This window comes from Fusarium sambucinum, chromosome I (assembly GCF_050947815.1).
Source record: "Fusarium sambucinum isolate potato_lamoka chromosome I, whole genome shotgun sequence".
NCBI classification, from domain to species: Eukaryota; Fungi; Ascomycota; class Sordariomycetes; order Hypocreales; family Nectriaceae; genus Fusarium; species Fusarium sambucinum.
Window position 1 is genome coordinate 6,472,797 of NC_139294.1, and position 15,325 is coordinate 6,488,121.

The window sequence follows — 15,325 nt, forward strand, 5'->3', positions numbered from 1 at the left end:
ACGCTGGGACTCGAAGAAGAAAGGTGCATGTGCAGAGCGCATCTTGGGCTTGGTATAACAGGCATTCCAACTCCGTAAAGAAAACATTAACAACAGTATGAGTGCCAAAAAGACAAACATTTAAAAATACAAACGCATCCATCCTCATAACAGTCTCTCCCTTCTATCCGCCTCTTCCCCGAGACACATTGTAGGTCGAATTACAGGTCGAGTTACAGGTCGAATTGGAGGTCGAATTCTAATCGAGGTACTCTTCGCGGATTCCGTTTTTTCTGGGCGCAATAAGGGGATGGAGCTGGGCGAGGAACGTAATGGCCCACATGAGATAGCAGCTCACGATGGCCAGGATGGCAGAAGATCGCCAGAGTCTGCAACAACACAAATCAGCATGGCGATCTAGGAATGGGAAGTCGCATCAACAGGAAAGGTTATACTAACACTTGGTTTTCTCCCTTGGGAGCGAAGAACCACGATGCCACGCAAAGGACTGCGATGACAATGAGGCCAATGAAGACGGCGTATCTACGATGTTGTTAATTGGGCCGTCCACGCGTCGTTGATGGAAGGAGTCGTTGCGCACCCTTGAGCCATGACTGCGGTTGTACTTTGAGTATTATCCTGCCGGCAGGACCTTCGTTTGGATGATTCCGGGCGGTAAATGCGGTTATTTTGCGGATAAGGAGCTTTCTCGAGGGTTGATGTCGTTGATGGTTGTGAGCTTGTTACTAGATTGGTTGCATCACTGAACTGCGACAGGAGACTCAAAGCTGAGTCAGCCACTGGCCAAGCTCTTACCCTGGACCACCATACACCAACAGCCATCTCCAGCATCTATAACAAGTTTATTACGAAACAAGTCATTTCTCACTACTTATTCAGGCATTTGAATACACTCAATCACTCTTGACTTAGGCACACTTACCGCCATTAATAGATACCGATTTCTCCTTTTTTCCAGATACAACCTAGCGTAAAAAAGAACGTTCGGTTCTCTTCAGGTCAAGCTTCATTATCTAGTTTAATTAATAAATTATCTTCAAATATCTAGGCATTGTTTTCATAATCGAGACCAGACTCTTTACGAACAGCCCCGTAAATACCAGCCATGTCTGCAGATGAGCCAACGTGGTCAAAGGCCATTGCCAGATGTGCGTCTGCGGCCTCGACATTTCGAAGCTGAACACCAGCAGACTTGGCCAAACTCATAGCATGTCGAGCATCCTTTCTTGCCAGCTCGACAGCGAAAAGGGGCTCATCACGCTTGTAATAATCTCCATTCAACATACGCTCGCTATAGGAGGCATAAGGTCCTCCAAAAACCGACTTGACAAATTGATGGATGGCTTCAGTGCCTAGTCCAGTCTTTTCCGCCGCAACATGAGCCTCGGCGAGCTGCTCGGCCATGTTCAAAATGAAGGTGTTTCCGAGGACCTTGAGAGTCAAAGCCTTGCTGTACGGCTGATCGGAAAGGTCAATATCAGCCTTGGAGGTGACGCCCTGGAACCACGCCCTGGCCTTTGTGACACTGGCAGCAGGTCCAGCGAGCACCCCGACAAGCTGACCAGCTTCGGCCATCTCAGGGGCACCAAACACAGGTGCGGCAACAAACTCGGCGCCCTTGGCAATGACCTCTTTGGCGATGGCTTCGGTTGTTTCTGGGTGGATAGTTGAACTCTCGATGAAGAGCTTGCCTTTGACATCGCTCTCTAGCATTGTTTTATAAGTCTCTTGGACAGCCTCGTCATTGGCAATACAGGAGAAGATAACATCTGCTTTTGCAACAGCATCGGCAAGGGACTCAATAACTTCAGTCTTGCCGTTGGGGAGTGTAGCACTAAAGTCAGTCGTCCTCTTGGTAGAGCGGTTGTACAGGAGCAGAGGTCCGTCTAGGTTGCCCTTCTCAACAATGTTCTTGCTCATGCCCTGCTCTCATCAGCTTTCTTATTCAAGGGCCCTTCCAAGGACACTAATAAGACTCACCCTCCCCATGTTCCCGAGACCAATCCATAATAATGTAGGAGCCATGGTGATATGAACCGGCTGTGATGTCGAGGCCCCGTAGTTGATATTTGATCAATGAAAAGAGTGTATCGCAGCTTGGAGACTTCTCAACGCCTCACTGCAATATCTATGTACGTCTTTTATAAGATGGAGATACGGAGTTCACTCTCCGCTGAGATCGCAGCTAGGCGGGGTTTAGAGGGACTGGGCGGGTGTAATACGGGATTGCTTAAGGAGAGAAGTTATCATTTGTGTTGGAATCTTCCATTGAGGTTGTTGTATCAGGTAGTTTAGAACGTATTTGGTCCATTCCGACCTGCGTATCCTAAGTATTTCATAATGTTTAGTCGAAGAATTCATATAGATACCTCGAATACTTTACAATTTTGACGAATGAATACCACTTAGTATTTCTGTAGCTGGATGGATGTATATGACGCAGCTGCCCCAAGCTGTTGTTGGTTTGAGCTACCTCTCCACATTAGGACAGGGTCTTAAGGTACTGAGGTAGAGTTTGGAGCAGACTTGGTGTGTCCTTGATCGGACAACACGACAAGTTGAATGTTTAGAACACAAAATAATAATACACACGTACTCCTAGTTTAGTTCTCGGTGTCCAATTAGGTATATCCATAGCTTGTAGTTCTAGACAGACAATTGCCGACAGTATCCATCGTCATCACTAACATGGATACCTTTAGCGACATCGGCATCGAATCTGGGGCTTATCAGCTTATCGCCCACATGTCATTGTCCTAAAAAAAAAGTTGTTTAACCTCCACTACCCGGGGGGTTTAGTCTAGTCGAGCTATTTGATCTGATAAGTAAGGTCCCTCAGGCCCAGTTCTCCTCGGCTGAGTTTTGACTCACGAGCGTTACACTCATATTTGCATCTGCACCTGCACTCTCCTCTTATTGAGGAGTCACCCAGTGATGCTCTGCAGTTAACATTGATTCTTCTCCCCCTACGACCGCTCTCAATCCACAATATCACAGGTCATCCGGGGGAGGTTCTCCCAGCCAAAGTCAAAGCTCCTATACTTATCAACTTATATCCACTGCCGCCAGCAACCAAAGTCTGTCTTGTGGCATCATGAGTTGGCCTCGTATACTGAAGCAAGCACCTCGGTGCAGTCATTGTGCGCCACCTACAGAACCACACTTTGCAGTATCTCTGCATGATATCACCAATCCCTTCCGATCTCGCTTTCGTGGTTTTGCTTCACAACACGGCAACAAAAGCTCGTCAGCCGCATGTCTCGGCAAAGGCGCCACCCGCCGCTTGTCGCCAGCTCCTACAGCGCTTGCAAGGAAAAAGGCCATTGACAGAGTATGTCGACCCAACCAACTCTTACTACTGTAATGCTTGTTCGTTTTCCTAACACATATTCAGGACTTCATCGTCTCCGTCTTGGAGTCGGCAACGAAGCGAGATGCCAAAGGCTATCTACAGAAATATACCAGCAAGAGCCCAAAGTCCCTCGCAGATGCGCCTTTGTTCGTCCAAGGTGAACTTCAGCAGGAAGCTGTGCCCGAAGCACCGAAACCTCCACATGTTGCCATCATGAAGCTTCGCGTTCCTCAGGAGATTGATGATGAGACTCTTGGTGGAGTAGCGAACACACTATCCCAATTGCGTAAACTAGGCCTCTTGAGCGTGGTTGTGATCGATTGTGGCATGGATGAATCCCGCATGACTTTCCAAGAACAGACTTTCCGGCTCTGTGAGGCCATTGATCGATTCGCAGAGCATGGTGCTCGCGCTGTCGATAATGCGTTTGTGTACTCAGAGCCCTCTGCGCAAGAGAATGTGTTGGAAGCATCATCGCCCATTGATATTCGAGTTGAAGACCCTGGTTTTCTTGACCGCATCCTGCACCACAGGATGATGCCAGTTATTCCTTCAGTTGTCACTCGTGATGTCACCCGACCACCTCAGCCTGTTGACTCAAACCAAATCGTGTTGGCACTGACCCGATACTTTGCTGGCCTACAGTTCAATAGTGTTGGTGAAAATAGTAAGGTCGATACTGCTCATTCCAAGCCAATGGCTCTAGTGGAGAGAATCATCCTTCTCGATCCTCTTGGAGCAACACCAATGGCCGGACGGCCTGGAGCAGCCCACCGGTTCATCAATCTGCAGCAGGAATACGAGCCGATCCTCAAAGAACTTATGGGACCAGATGGATCTCCTCTTGGAGATGACAAGGACCTTTGCGCCTCAACTACGGCCCACGCTGCGAATTTGGCTCTGGCCAGAGACACACTAGCGATGTTGCCGCACACATCATCAGCTCTCATTACTACACCCGACGCTGCAGCCAACCTTACTGAGATCCCATTCAAGTCTTCTGGACTGACAGGATCCGAATCTGGTTTTGATATGGGCGGCAAAGTCACAACTCGGCGCAAAAAGAACCCACTGTTGCACAACCTTCTCACAGATAAGCCTGTGTTCTCGTCGTCTCTGCCTATGGCGCGCGCTCCAACCAACTCTGGTAAGGGGCAGACTGCGGGCGCATCTTCGGGCTCAACTCTGCTCAAGAAGGGCATGCCCCTTCGACTGTTTCCACATCCTCGACAGGATCCATGGTGTCCGCCCAAGCCCGGGGCACCTCGTTTGCGCTTGACTGACAAGTGTATCGACCTTCCTCGGCTGGTCCATCTGATTGAAGACTCATTTGGCAGAAAATTAGACGTTGACGACTATCTTAACAGAGTAAACGAAAATCTTGCTGGCGTCATCATTGCCGGAGATTATGAGGGTGGAGCTATTCTAACTTGGGAGAAGCCCCAGGGCTTGGATGATCAGACTGCTTACGAACAAGGCCGCTATGTGCCCTACTTGGACAAGTTTGCCGTCCTGAGGAAGAGTCAGGGCAGTAGTGGCTGCGCTGATATTGTATTTAACGCAATGGTAAGGGGCTGTCTTCCTGAAGGTATATCTTGGCGAAGCCGGAAGGACAACCCTGTCAACAAGTGGTACTTTGAGCGATCTTTGGGAACCAAAAAGCTATCAGGTTGCAACTGGACGATGTTTTGGACAACACCAAAGTTGCATATCGAAAGTACTGTACTACAGGACTACGAGTCTGTATGCAGGGGGGTAGAGCCTTCTTGGGCAGATAACAAACACATCTTGGACTGAATGGGCAGAAGAGGGATATTTGAACAAAATACAAACGAGATGGAATGATATGCAGAACCCGCAAGGATACAATGAGACCATCTACAAACATAAGAGACACCTCTGCCGTAATTTGAAGTAATACAAGAACTAATAGCTGTTTTGCCGATGTCACATGTGAAACGAATGGAACCCTTTGCCTTATACCATGGACAATGTCTTGGAGAGATTCATGCGTAAACCTCTATTAGAATGAAGGAAGGGACTCGTAATCAGGGTGGCTTATCTTAGACACTTGTGATGGAAGAGAAGGAGAAGTAGCAGTCTAATAAGTGGCTGACATTACAGACGCTACTAAAATCTGTCATTACAACTGAAGCTAATCAAATTAGGACTCGGGAGTTTTGTATCGTGCTGTACCAGCAAAAGAGCTAGGGCCACCTTGCGGATCTGCACTCGCCTACCAAGGTGGACAAGCTAGACCCGTTTTTGAATGTTCAAGGAGGGGAAGACCGTTTCCCAGGGACAAGAAGGGAGGGGCGCAAGCCCCTGGATAAGGGAATCCTCCAAGGCTCCAACCAGCTACAGGACAGGTCTTATCCAGTGGAAGATTTCAATTCATAGTGGAGCGTTCCCATATCTTCAGCCAAATCCCATCCATGCCTCTTTAACTTGACTCCTGCCTCGACCTAAGCTGACGCAAAGAGCCTCCTGTCACTTTTGCCCCTAACAAAACCTCCAATCGATATCCTACCTCGAAACCACCAAAACACCCAATCGACCCAAACAACCCGACAAGATGGATTTCGGAAACCTCGGAGGAACTTTCGGAAATGTTGGAAAGCAGCTTTCGTATGTGCTCCCCTAGCACTCGCAAGACATGCTAGCTTGCAGCATCTTGTCCCCCAAAGCTTTCGTCATGATGCAATCCCAATATAATGCTCACCGCTATGAAACAGCAACTTCGGAGCCTCTGTTACCCCCTTTGCGTCGCGCACTTTCCAATACACCAAGGAGCAGTTCGGCCAGACTGAGGACAAGGTGGGTTGAACCTTTTCGCATTCTTATCGCAGCCATCCTCCTGACATGTGGCCCTACAGACCCAGCTCCCTCCCGACTATATCGACCTCGAGAAGCGTGTCGATGCCCTTAAGCAAGCCCACCAAAAGATGCTTGCTGTGACGTGAGTTTATATAATACCGACCTGCGCTACACGCCCGGGAGTTGGTATTCTGACATTGCTTTATAGCTCGCAATACTCCAACGAGGCCTACGACTACCCCCCTAACATCAAAGAGACATTCCAGGACCTCGGCCGCACCGTCAGCGAAAAGGTCACCCTTCTTTCTTCAGCCACCTCTCCTGCCGAGGCCCAGGCTGCCCTTGTTGCTCCTCCCGCTGCCAAGCCTCAGCCAAAGACTTTCAGCCATGCTGTCGCCCGCGCCAGTCTGGCTAGCAGCCAGCTCCTCCACCAGCACCACACCGGTGCCGGCGAGGACCCTCTTGCGACGGCCCTGGAAAAGTATGCGCTTGCCAGCGAGCGTGTTGGTGAGGCCCGACTTGCCCAGGATGCCCAGGTCCAGAGCCGCTTCCTCGCTGGCTGGAACACTACTCTCAACACCAACTTGACTTTTGCCACCCGTGCCCGCAAGAACGTTGAGAACTCTCGTCTGTCCCTGGACGCCGTCAAGGCTCACGCCAAGGGCACCACTTTCCGCATTGGTGGTGGCCAACACGACCAGGCCCATGAGGAACAAGAGTTGAGCCCCGAGGCCCAGGAAGAGGTTGAGAAGGCCGAAGACGAGTTCGTCACTCAAACTGAGGAGGCCGTTGGTGTTATGAAGAATGTGAGTTTAAGCTTGAAATTTAGCATCATGTGCCCTAATGTTAACTGTGCTAGGTTCTTGATACACCCGAGCCTCTGCGCAACCTTGCCGAGCTTGTTTCTGCTCAAATTGAGTACCACAAGAAGGCATACGAAATTCTCACCGAGCTCGCCCCTGTCATTGAGGGTCTTCAGTCTGAGCAAGAAGTACGTCGTGCCTCTGCCTTTTGATTCGTTATGAAAAGGGGCTGACATATTGTGCTTTAGGCCGCGTACCGAAAGAGCCGAGAGGAATCTTCTTAAGTTGATGGCAATCAAAGGGAGGATGGCATGAGATTCGTTGAAGATCGCGACATGGCTATGCCGAGTCGGGCCTCAGGAAGTCCATGATCTGAGCGAACATGAGCCTGTGTGTTTTCTTTTTTAGTTTTTCTGTGTCAAGATTACATGTTATGTCGGACGGTATAAGATATTGTCTTGATCAAAGGTATTGAGATATCAAGCAACCCAAATTTTAAGGGTCTTCTTTTTTTAATATGCGTAGAAAGTCTACGGCTTGGTTCACAGGATAAGACTCTCGTAGTGATGTATGTTTATAGCTTGATATGACCCGATATCGTCAACGGAGTGTTTCGGAATCATTCAGAGTCACGTTGGATTTGGTCATGCTAAATCTTAATTAAAACAACAAGCTCATTTTGTCTTTTTTCTTTTTGGAATACAAGATACTCCTGATTTAAGCTCATGACCGATTATTCGATAGGTAAGCAAGTGGTGATACCGTTATCGACATGAGCCTGTCACGTGACGGCACACGTGCAGGCCGGATCGGCAATGGTGGGCTGGAGTCCAATGAGGTCAATTCAATTTCCTCTGACCATTCCATCTACCTTTAAGTCACGACGAAGTAATTCCAATTGACCTCGCCAGCATGAGGCCAACAGCTCGTGTGTTTGCGCGCTACTTGGAGGCCGGTACTCCTACCGGTCTCACCGGTCTCTGGACTCATGCCACCCCCAGATCGACCCTCCTCTTCCTGTACGGATCGACCCTCAACAAGCTCCAGAACATCCCCGAGAACTCCATGTACCGCCAATCCGTCGAGGCTGTGACAAAGCACCGCCTGTCCCTTGTCGAGCAGATGGTCCCCCCCGGATATAACGAATGGGCGGTCCGCGCCAAGGAGCTCGTCAGCAAGAACTCGTCACAGTTCCGCGTTTCCAGCGGCCGCGTTGACGGTAGCGAAGCTCACACCGTCAAGCTCGGCGATAAGGTCTTTGTGGTTGGACGAAAGCACGAGGCTGGTGATGTCCGAATCGAGGAGTGGGATGGTGAGGAGGATGAGGGTTCTGAGTACGAGGGTATCCGAACTCTCAAGGAGCGAGAGGACCAAGCTACTTGGGCGGAGCGCAAGCCTCTTGAGGACCACGAGAAGGTTGAGTGGGAGGATGAGCCCCAGATGACCGCTGACCAGTATGTTTCCCTTTGCACAATTGGGAATGGGACATTTTAGCTAATCGACGTGACAGAGTCCACGAGCTCGAGCAGAAGATCGGGGCTGGTCTTATCGAGGAGGTTATCCAGGTTGCCGAGGGCGAGCTCAAGCTGGTTGAGACAATGGAGAAGTCCAAGGTGTAAGTTACGACGTTCTTTGGCGACACATCACAACTATACTGACAAAAAGCACAGCTGGGAGGACCTCGATGAGAAGCCTGTCCCTGGCCAGTGGACTTACTTTGACCGAACCTAAACAAAGCAGCTGACGAATGAGGCAATTGTAAAAGTAGAGAGGAGGTTATGTATATAGGATGCGTATGCTGGGCTTTGCGACTGGGTCAATGAAATGAAACAGAGCTTGATTGATCATTTGCTTGTTTGCGATGAACTTTGATGATGACGATCAGATTTCATCAAGTGATGGTAGCCCTTTGCCGCAATACTTGGAAGCAGCTCAACCCCGTGGCATTGAGTGTGGTGTTTTCCGCAAAGGTTTGGCTCAGTTGCATGTCAACGGATTCACCTCAAACCATAATACAGAGCTGGCATAGTGGGGCCAAACTCTTGAAGACTTTCAACCTTACATGAACATCTACTAAACATACATTTACATCCTCACCACAACTATGGCGTCCCTACTAGATCCACCATTTTTTTCACAGCAAAGTCAATCTAATAAGCGCAAGAGACTAGAAGCCGCAGATGAAGAGTTCCCGAGCTCCTTGCCTACAGGCCCCATCAACCCTTTGAGCCACTCACCTGGTGTAATCGCACAGTTCGCCATCGCAGGCCTCTCAGAAGCAGATGAGGATCCCTCGCAACAGATTCGCGACTTTCCACACCGTGGTCTTGTTGGAGACGGTGCATCCGCCGTTGAAGTCGAGAGCGATGAGGATCCAGAGACAGAAGGTGACGAAGCAGCACGCCCAAAGTCGAAAAAGAACACCACCCGCAAGCGCGGCGGGCACTTTGACGTTCTCCTGCAATCTACTCACCATTTTATCGACCAGGGAGAAATGGAAAAGGCAGCTCGAACCTACGGTCTACTACTGCAATTACGGCCGTCTGGTCTGCCCGTTGATGTTCGGCATCACGACCTCTGGGCCATCGGCGCTGAAATCCTAATGCGTGAGGGTGAAGGCTCTGCCCGGGAGCGTGAAGAAGACCAAGAGAAACCACCAACGCCTACGAAGAGATGGGGCCGAGCAGAAAATATGAGCAAAGTCAGAGCTTATTTCGATACACTTATTCAACAGCATCCATACGACTACAAGACGCCCAATATTGTTTCAGCATTCGATTTCTGGATTGCCATGTTCAGTTGTGAAATTTACAATGCACACGCAGAGCATACATTGGCACTGGAACGATTTAGTTCTGGCACTGAAGAGGACTATCGCCGCGAATCGTTTGGTCATGACGATAGCTTTGGCAGTGATGACACAGAAAGCTCTGAAGCAAGGCTGGTGCGGAAAAAAGATGAGTTACGGCTTCAAGCACTATCTGCCATGCAGGACATCACGAAGAGGATGGACGTATTGATACAAGACATGCCATACTCAAGAAATCAGCAATATCTTCGCTTACGCGCAATGGCCTCTCTCTACATTGCAGACCTCGTTGTACCCATCGGTCCAGGCTCAATGCTCCAGACCCAACAAGGGCAGCAAGCAAGATTGATGGAACAAGATAGGGCTAGGAAGTCTCTGATGAGGATCGTGACATATGGAGGCGAACTTGACAATGCTGCATTAAGAGTTTTGAATCCCTCTGATGATTCTGAAGGAGATACTTCACTATCGCTATATTCTAGCCTTCCAATAAGAGGGCTTTAGCCTTGAGCACAGCTTTAAACGGCAGTGCTCTGTGTCGGCGCAGAAGGAGGCACGGACGCAGAAACGGAAGCGGAAGCGGATGCGGATGCTCTAGAAGTTGAGCCCTTGCTAGCCCATCGCTGGAGAATCAGCGCTTGATTTGAACTGCCCACCACAACACACCACTCGCCGCCAGGACTCCAGGCTGTCTGTCGACCCACAAAGTTGGCCGATGATGACTCTGTCTTATGCGCCTTCAGAGGCTCATGAGGATCATCTTGACTGTACCTAGACGCCCAGGTCTCGAGGGTTTCTGCGTTATAGTCCCCAATCTCTTCACTTAACTTGATAGCGTCTGCACGGAAAGTACTCGGAACGTCTTTTTCGCCGCCTCCATGCCGACCTTTGGTGTCTGACTTGGAACGACCCTTTACTGGTCTCATCCAGCTGGGGTGAGGAAGCAATTTGCTCTTATCCCTGCCAGGGTCTTTGAGTGCTTCCATAAACTCGCGATATGCCACCAAGCGTTCAAAGTCCCAGAAAAACACGTTTCCGGCTGCATTACAGAAAGCCAAAACGGGATGTTGGTCAGGTACAAAGTGCAGTTTGAACCGCATAAAAAACTGCGGGCCACAGTTGGGGGTATAGAACTGAAGCAACATGGTGTACTGAGATGGGCATTGCGGGGAGATTGTGGGAACAAAAGCCGAACGCGTGAGACGACTCGCTTCCTCGTAATTAGTTGGAACGGTAGTCTGAGCTGTCGGTGCTTCGCTCTCTGCAGGAGGCGGGTTTGTGGACGAAAATCCTTCTATTCTCCATAGAGAAATGACGTTGTCGTGGCATGCTCTGGAGAGAATGCAGTCGCCGTAGAATGCCACGCTTCCTTTGTTAGCCGCGTGGTCATGGTATGCATATGCATATGCAGAACCTACCAGTCTATGATCCCACTATGGACAGCTGATGTGGAAAAGTGAGGGTAGTGAACTCGAGCAGGAGTCTGGATTGCCTCGGTAGGCAGGTCGGGAAGTGTCCACTTTGGCTAGTCAGAAGAGTTATAATTTGGACATTCCGTAATATTTACCAGGTTAATAATTTGGTCGTGGGCCGCTGAGAGAAGGTAACGCCCTGTATCGTGGAATGCCTAACGCAGATTGTTAATTGTCGGTCAGATAGTCCAAAGAGCAACGGAGACTTGCCACACTGAGAAGATCCCATGAGTGACCTTCACCAGCAAGGATAACCAAGCATGGGCGGTTGGCATGGACCGGATCAAGGCTCCAGATACGAATACTTGTGTCACCCGAGGCTGAGGCGATGATAGAAGAGTTTGCAGGTGAAGTCGCTAAGTCATTGACGTCCTGCTTCGCATAAGTTTCTGGGTCAAGGATTTACGAGTGGGATAGATGGACGAACACCTCCGTGACCAGTAAGGCACTTGGGTCAAACAACAGTTAGCAACGATCTTGGTACAACATTCTCTGTGAAAAAGACATTACCCTGTACAATTTACCGTTCACAACATCATAGATCTTGACTTTGGCATCAACTCCACCAATGCAAAGGTAGGGTGCTCCTGTTTCCGGATCCTTTGTCCAAGTACAACAGCAAGCAGAAGCCTCGTCCTAGGCAGAGTTAGCGGCCTTGGTAGGGTAGGGATAGTGATTGCATTGCGCAATGCCTACATCATCATCTCTTATCACAGAAAGCACTTCGCATGGATTGGAGTCAGTTGTTTGAGAGAGTGTGCAGATAACGACCTAGGTGAGCATGAGATGCTGTCTCAAAAGAGTAAGCTAGATCCAGGGGGACTGACATGTTTTTTGCTGATGGCTGCAAAGACAGGTGGTGCATCTAAAGGCTGATAGGGGCAAAACTTGACATCGAAGAACTCTATGATGAAGAAGCAAAGTTCCCTGCGTTAGACAACGAGGCACTGGCTAACCGAGAAGGAGAAGAAGGAGAGGACCATACCAGCAACGTTATCGTTTTCCAAAAACTCTGTATCGTTCTGTTGTATCTTGTTAGATTATGTAATACAAGAAAGTATCTGTTGATGTTTACTTCTAGGATGAACGAAGAACGTAGCTTTGGTAGCTCAAAGGCGTTGTCATCGGTGATGGCCATGTTGCTAATAAGGCTTGTAGTAGAACCAGTTTTGTTTGGCGGTCTGATTGACAATTATCTGAACCGATATTAGAATGACACCCTTGAATCAGGTGTAGGTAGCTCTATCACCAGAAATAGTAAAGAAAAAAGACAAGAAGAAGCAAAAAAGTTGGACGCGATGCGCGTCAAGCTGAAAGATGCTAATTAGACGTTGTGTTGTGTGTGTTGTTGAAAGAAACAGTGGCATCCCTCCGACTGCGGTAAAGTGGAGTTGAGAGCTGCTCAATTCTACCATCTGGTTGGGCAGGTGGGACCGGCTAGCGTAGTACCTGCCTCCAGGTCACTGGACGTTATACTTGATTGAATAAATTGGAAGCCTTAGTACTAAGTCGACCTCACTATTGCCTTTTTTTGGTGGAAATTCACTTCTTATTGAGGCAGTAATATTAACAAAAAGTGCCAATCACACAACGAATTCTTAAGATAGTGTAGATGTACTGATCATAGATTCAGATAAATGCAAGTTTATCATAGGTGGACAGGCAGTCACGGACCTGACGGAGGAGCCTTGATCCTATGGACCGACTCTCGGCGTCGTGTCAGGCTGCATTACATCTACGCCATTGACCTATAGATACCAATGTGGGAACCGAGTTTTGTATTCAAATATAAGCATCTCTGTCTGGAGCCTTTACTCCTGTCTGCAGCTTGTGCTCCTTTGAGACACCATCGCCCCTCGTTTCGATTCAAATTACATTGCATAAGTATTAAGACGATCAACTCTATTGTGCTTCAAACAATAGCCTTGATAACTATATCGACAAATCAAGTCATTCTAGAGGCTACAAGACTATCAATCCAAATCCCCCATGCTGTCTGTCTATTCAAACATGCCCAGTATATGCTGTATGTGTATATGTAAGACCCATCTAGAAAACAATGGTTGCGTGCACGTTTTGAAGGACCAATTTCGTGAGCGCCACGAACAGTTTCGTGTTCACTAAAGTCCTTAGGGCTGGGTCTACAGGATATATCCATCTACTATATCGAGATCTCGTCAATCATCACACTCGCATCATCTCGTCTTTCCCCCCGCCATGTCGACCCCGATTCTGTGCGTTACCTTGGTGCATAGGTAACAGAACGACAAACAACAGTAACCAAGTAAATGCGGTGTAAGAACCGGCTCGGTTTCCCACAATTTTTGCATTTTGATGCAAGTGAGGTGAGCTGCAGATCAGCTGATTCATCAAAGTACTGCAGCACACATGGTTCACCGTTGTGGCTCGATGTTATCTCAGTTCCGAACCTCCGAGGAAACACGGTTATCCATGGTGGGTAGTTCACCGACGGAAACCATAGTTACTACTCTCGTAGCGAAAAGAGGGGAGAAAATTATATAATACTAATTGACCCTTTTGTTGCAGAACGGCGCAGTGCAGCACCCTCTACTGGCCCCCCCTCACAGCACTAGTTGTCGATCATAACTGTCATAGCTATTGTTTTGATGTAAGTGAGTGAGCCATGTGGTCCAGTCACCAATGCAGGCGTTAACGTTTAGTGTCATTGAACTAATGTAGGTAGGGTTGCTCATCATCCAGGGTCTTCGCAACGACTTCCCAATAAATGCTGCTAGGACAGGACAGGCACACAAGCCAGGTTCATTCGCCTTGATTGCAGGCTTCCAAAGGCGAAGGAGTGGGCCGGTATCATAAACATCCGTCCGTTGGTCCCTTGTGGCTTGCAGAAGGGCGAGACGCCATTAAATTATGCCGTACAATGATCAAAGGTGAGATTCCGTTAGTCGAGGCTGGGGAGTCGAGGACATCCAGATCCAGCGCTTGTGGAAAGCAATTTGTTCCCTACTACGGCAAAGTGCATACTGTAGTACAGAAGCATCATGGCGTTGTAGTCTGAATGGTTCTTTCCTCACCTGCTGAAACAAGAGTCTTGCGGTACCGCGAGCCTAGGTACTGCAAGTTGTCTAGGTGTGTCAACTAAACTAACGGCTAGGTGCAATTGGCGTTTGTACTTTTGGTCTTGGTGTTGACAATCCAGGATGTTGAACCGGATATTGGCATTCATGTCCAGTCCTGTACTACGATTCACAAGGCGAGAATTCCATAGGTGTTTGATTTGCAGGTAGAGGTTTGTGCTATGTATGTATCCAATCATTAACAGAGACAACGCGGTGCAAGATAAAGATGCACCTTGTCCTTGATCTAGGGTAACAATGCTTATGATACCTTGAATAGGTAGATGAAGCAACAATAAATTGTGTCACTCCAAGTGTTCAAGGATTGATTGTGTTGAATTCAGGCTTGTAATTTTTGGCAATTCAAAGAATTGAACTTTGACTGCTTGCTCATTACTGGGTAGCGTTTGAGAGCCTCGATTCATACCTCAACATGCTCGATCCTGGCACCAGTTGTTTTGCCGTTGCATCGGGGCGGTTTTTATTTTAACGTTGGAATGCCCCACATCAGCCTCTATCAGCTATTCCTCTCCGTGAATCGACGTTGATGCCCCTTGTCGTCACCCTGTGAAACGTCATCCCGCTCACTTTGATAATGGTAGGGGTGTTTCTCTGAATGCCTGGGTATGTACTCTGTATTGTGTATGGTATCACTATCACGTACCTTGTCAGCTAATCAAGTTCAAGTTGCAAAGACAATTTGACTGTTGATGGGGTGTGGCCATGAATGGTCATTTTCTCTCAATTGTTTCCTCCATTGACTTAAACTAGCTTGCACCATTGATGGGAAAAAAAAGAGTTTGTATTTCTATTTTCTCTTGTTTCCTCTCTTCTCCTTCGAAAACTGACCATTGACACGAAGGATCAAGAATGGGGTTCAGTTTCGTTGCTTTTTACTGGGCGGCGTAACCGTAACCTAGTGAGACATCGTGATCGCCTTCCAGTCCAGCTCCTGCAGCTTCATCCGAGTCCACACC

The 15,325-nt window shown here is 48.5% G+C and overlaps 7 protein-coding genes across 7 annotated transcripts; 4 read left to right on the plus strand and 3 right to left on the minus strand.

Annotated features, from left to right (window-relative positions):
* Positions 1-238: 238 nt before the first annotated feature.
* On the minus strand, positions 239-591 carry FSST1_004797 (H(+)-transporting V0 sector ATPase subunit e; the record flags this gene model as incomplete). The annotated part of the gene is made up of 3 exons (XM_083231007.1): positions 239-368; positions 439-522; positions 581-591. 3 exons carry the CDS (start codon positions 589-591, stop codon positions 239-241), a joined length of 225 nt encoding a protein of 74 aa, XP_083088227.1.
* Positions 592-1,044: 453 nt separating this feature from the next.
* Positions 1,045-2,025, minus strand: FSST1_004798 (NAD binding domain of 6-phosphogluconate dehydrogenase-domain-containing protein; the record flags this gene model as incomplete). The annotated part of the gene is made up of 2 exons (XM_083231008.1): positions 1,045-1,923; positions 1,981-2,025. The coding sequence occupies 2 exons, from the start codon at positions 2,023-2,025 to the stop codon at positions 1,045-1,047; spliced, it is 924 nt and encodes a 307-aa protein (XP_083088228.1).
* Positions 2,026-3,094: 1,069 nt separating this feature from the next.
* Positions 3,095-5,149, plus strand: FSST1_004799 (acetyl-CoA:L-glutamate N-acetyltransferase; the record flags this gene model as incomplete). The annotated part of the gene is made up of 2 exons (XM_083231009.1): positions 3,095-3,331; positions 3,395-5,149. 2 exons carry the CDS (start codon positions 3,095-3,097, stop codon positions 5,147-5,149), a joined length of 1,992 nt encoding a protein of 663 aa, XP_083088229.1.
* Positions 5,150-5,927: 778 nt separating this feature from the next.
* FSST1_004800 (BAR domain-containing family protein) lies at positions 5,928-7,256 on the plus strand (the record flags this gene model as incomplete). Its single annotated transcript, XM_083231010.1, has 6 exons — positions 5,928-5,980; positions 6,088-6,169; positions 6,229-6,311; positions 6,378-6,975; positions 7,029-7,160; positions 7,221-7,256. 6 exons carry the CDS (start codon positions 5,928-5,930, stop codon positions 7,254-7,256), a joined length of 984 nt encoding a protein of 327 aa, XP_083088230.1.
* Positions 7,257-7,884: 628 nt separating this feature from the next.
* FSST1_004801 (ETC complex I subunit conserved region-domain-containing protein) lies at positions 7,885-8,703 on the plus strand (the record flags this gene model as incomplete). Its single annotated transcript, XM_083231012.1, has 3 exons — positions 7,885-8,426; positions 8,483-8,587; positions 8,643-8,703. 3 exons carry the CDS (start codon positions 7,885-7,887, stop codon positions 8,701-8,703), a joined length of 708 nt encoding a protein of 235 aa, XP_083088231.1.
* A 373-nt stretch (positions 8,704-9,076) lies between these two features.
* On the plus strand, positions 9,077-10,285 carry FSST1_004802 (uncharacterized protein; the record flags this gene model as incomplete). The annotated part of the gene is made up of 1 exon (XM_083231013.1): positions 9,077-10,285. One exon carries the CDS (start codon positions 9,077-9,079, stop codon positions 10,283-10,285), a length of 1,209 nt encoding a protein of 402 aa, XP_083088232.1.
* A 14-nt stretch (positions 10,286-10,299) lies between these two features.
* On the minus strand, positions 10,300-12,391 carry FSST1_004803 (WD40-repeat-containing domain protein; the record flags this gene model as incomplete). Its single annotated transcript, XM_083231014.1, has 10 exons — positions 10,300-11,146; positions 11,200-11,300; positions 11,349-11,408; positions 11,467-11,625; positions 11,681-11,701; positions 11,764-11,889; positions 11,950-12,024; positions 12,081-12,157; positions 12,239-12,275; positions 12,329-12,391. The coding sequence occupies 10 exons, from the start codon at positions 12,389-12,391 to the stop codon at positions 10,300-10,302; spliced, it is 1,566 nt and encodes a 521-aa protein (XP_083088233.1).
* Between the last annotated feature and the right edge of the window lie 2,934 nt (positions 12,392-15,325).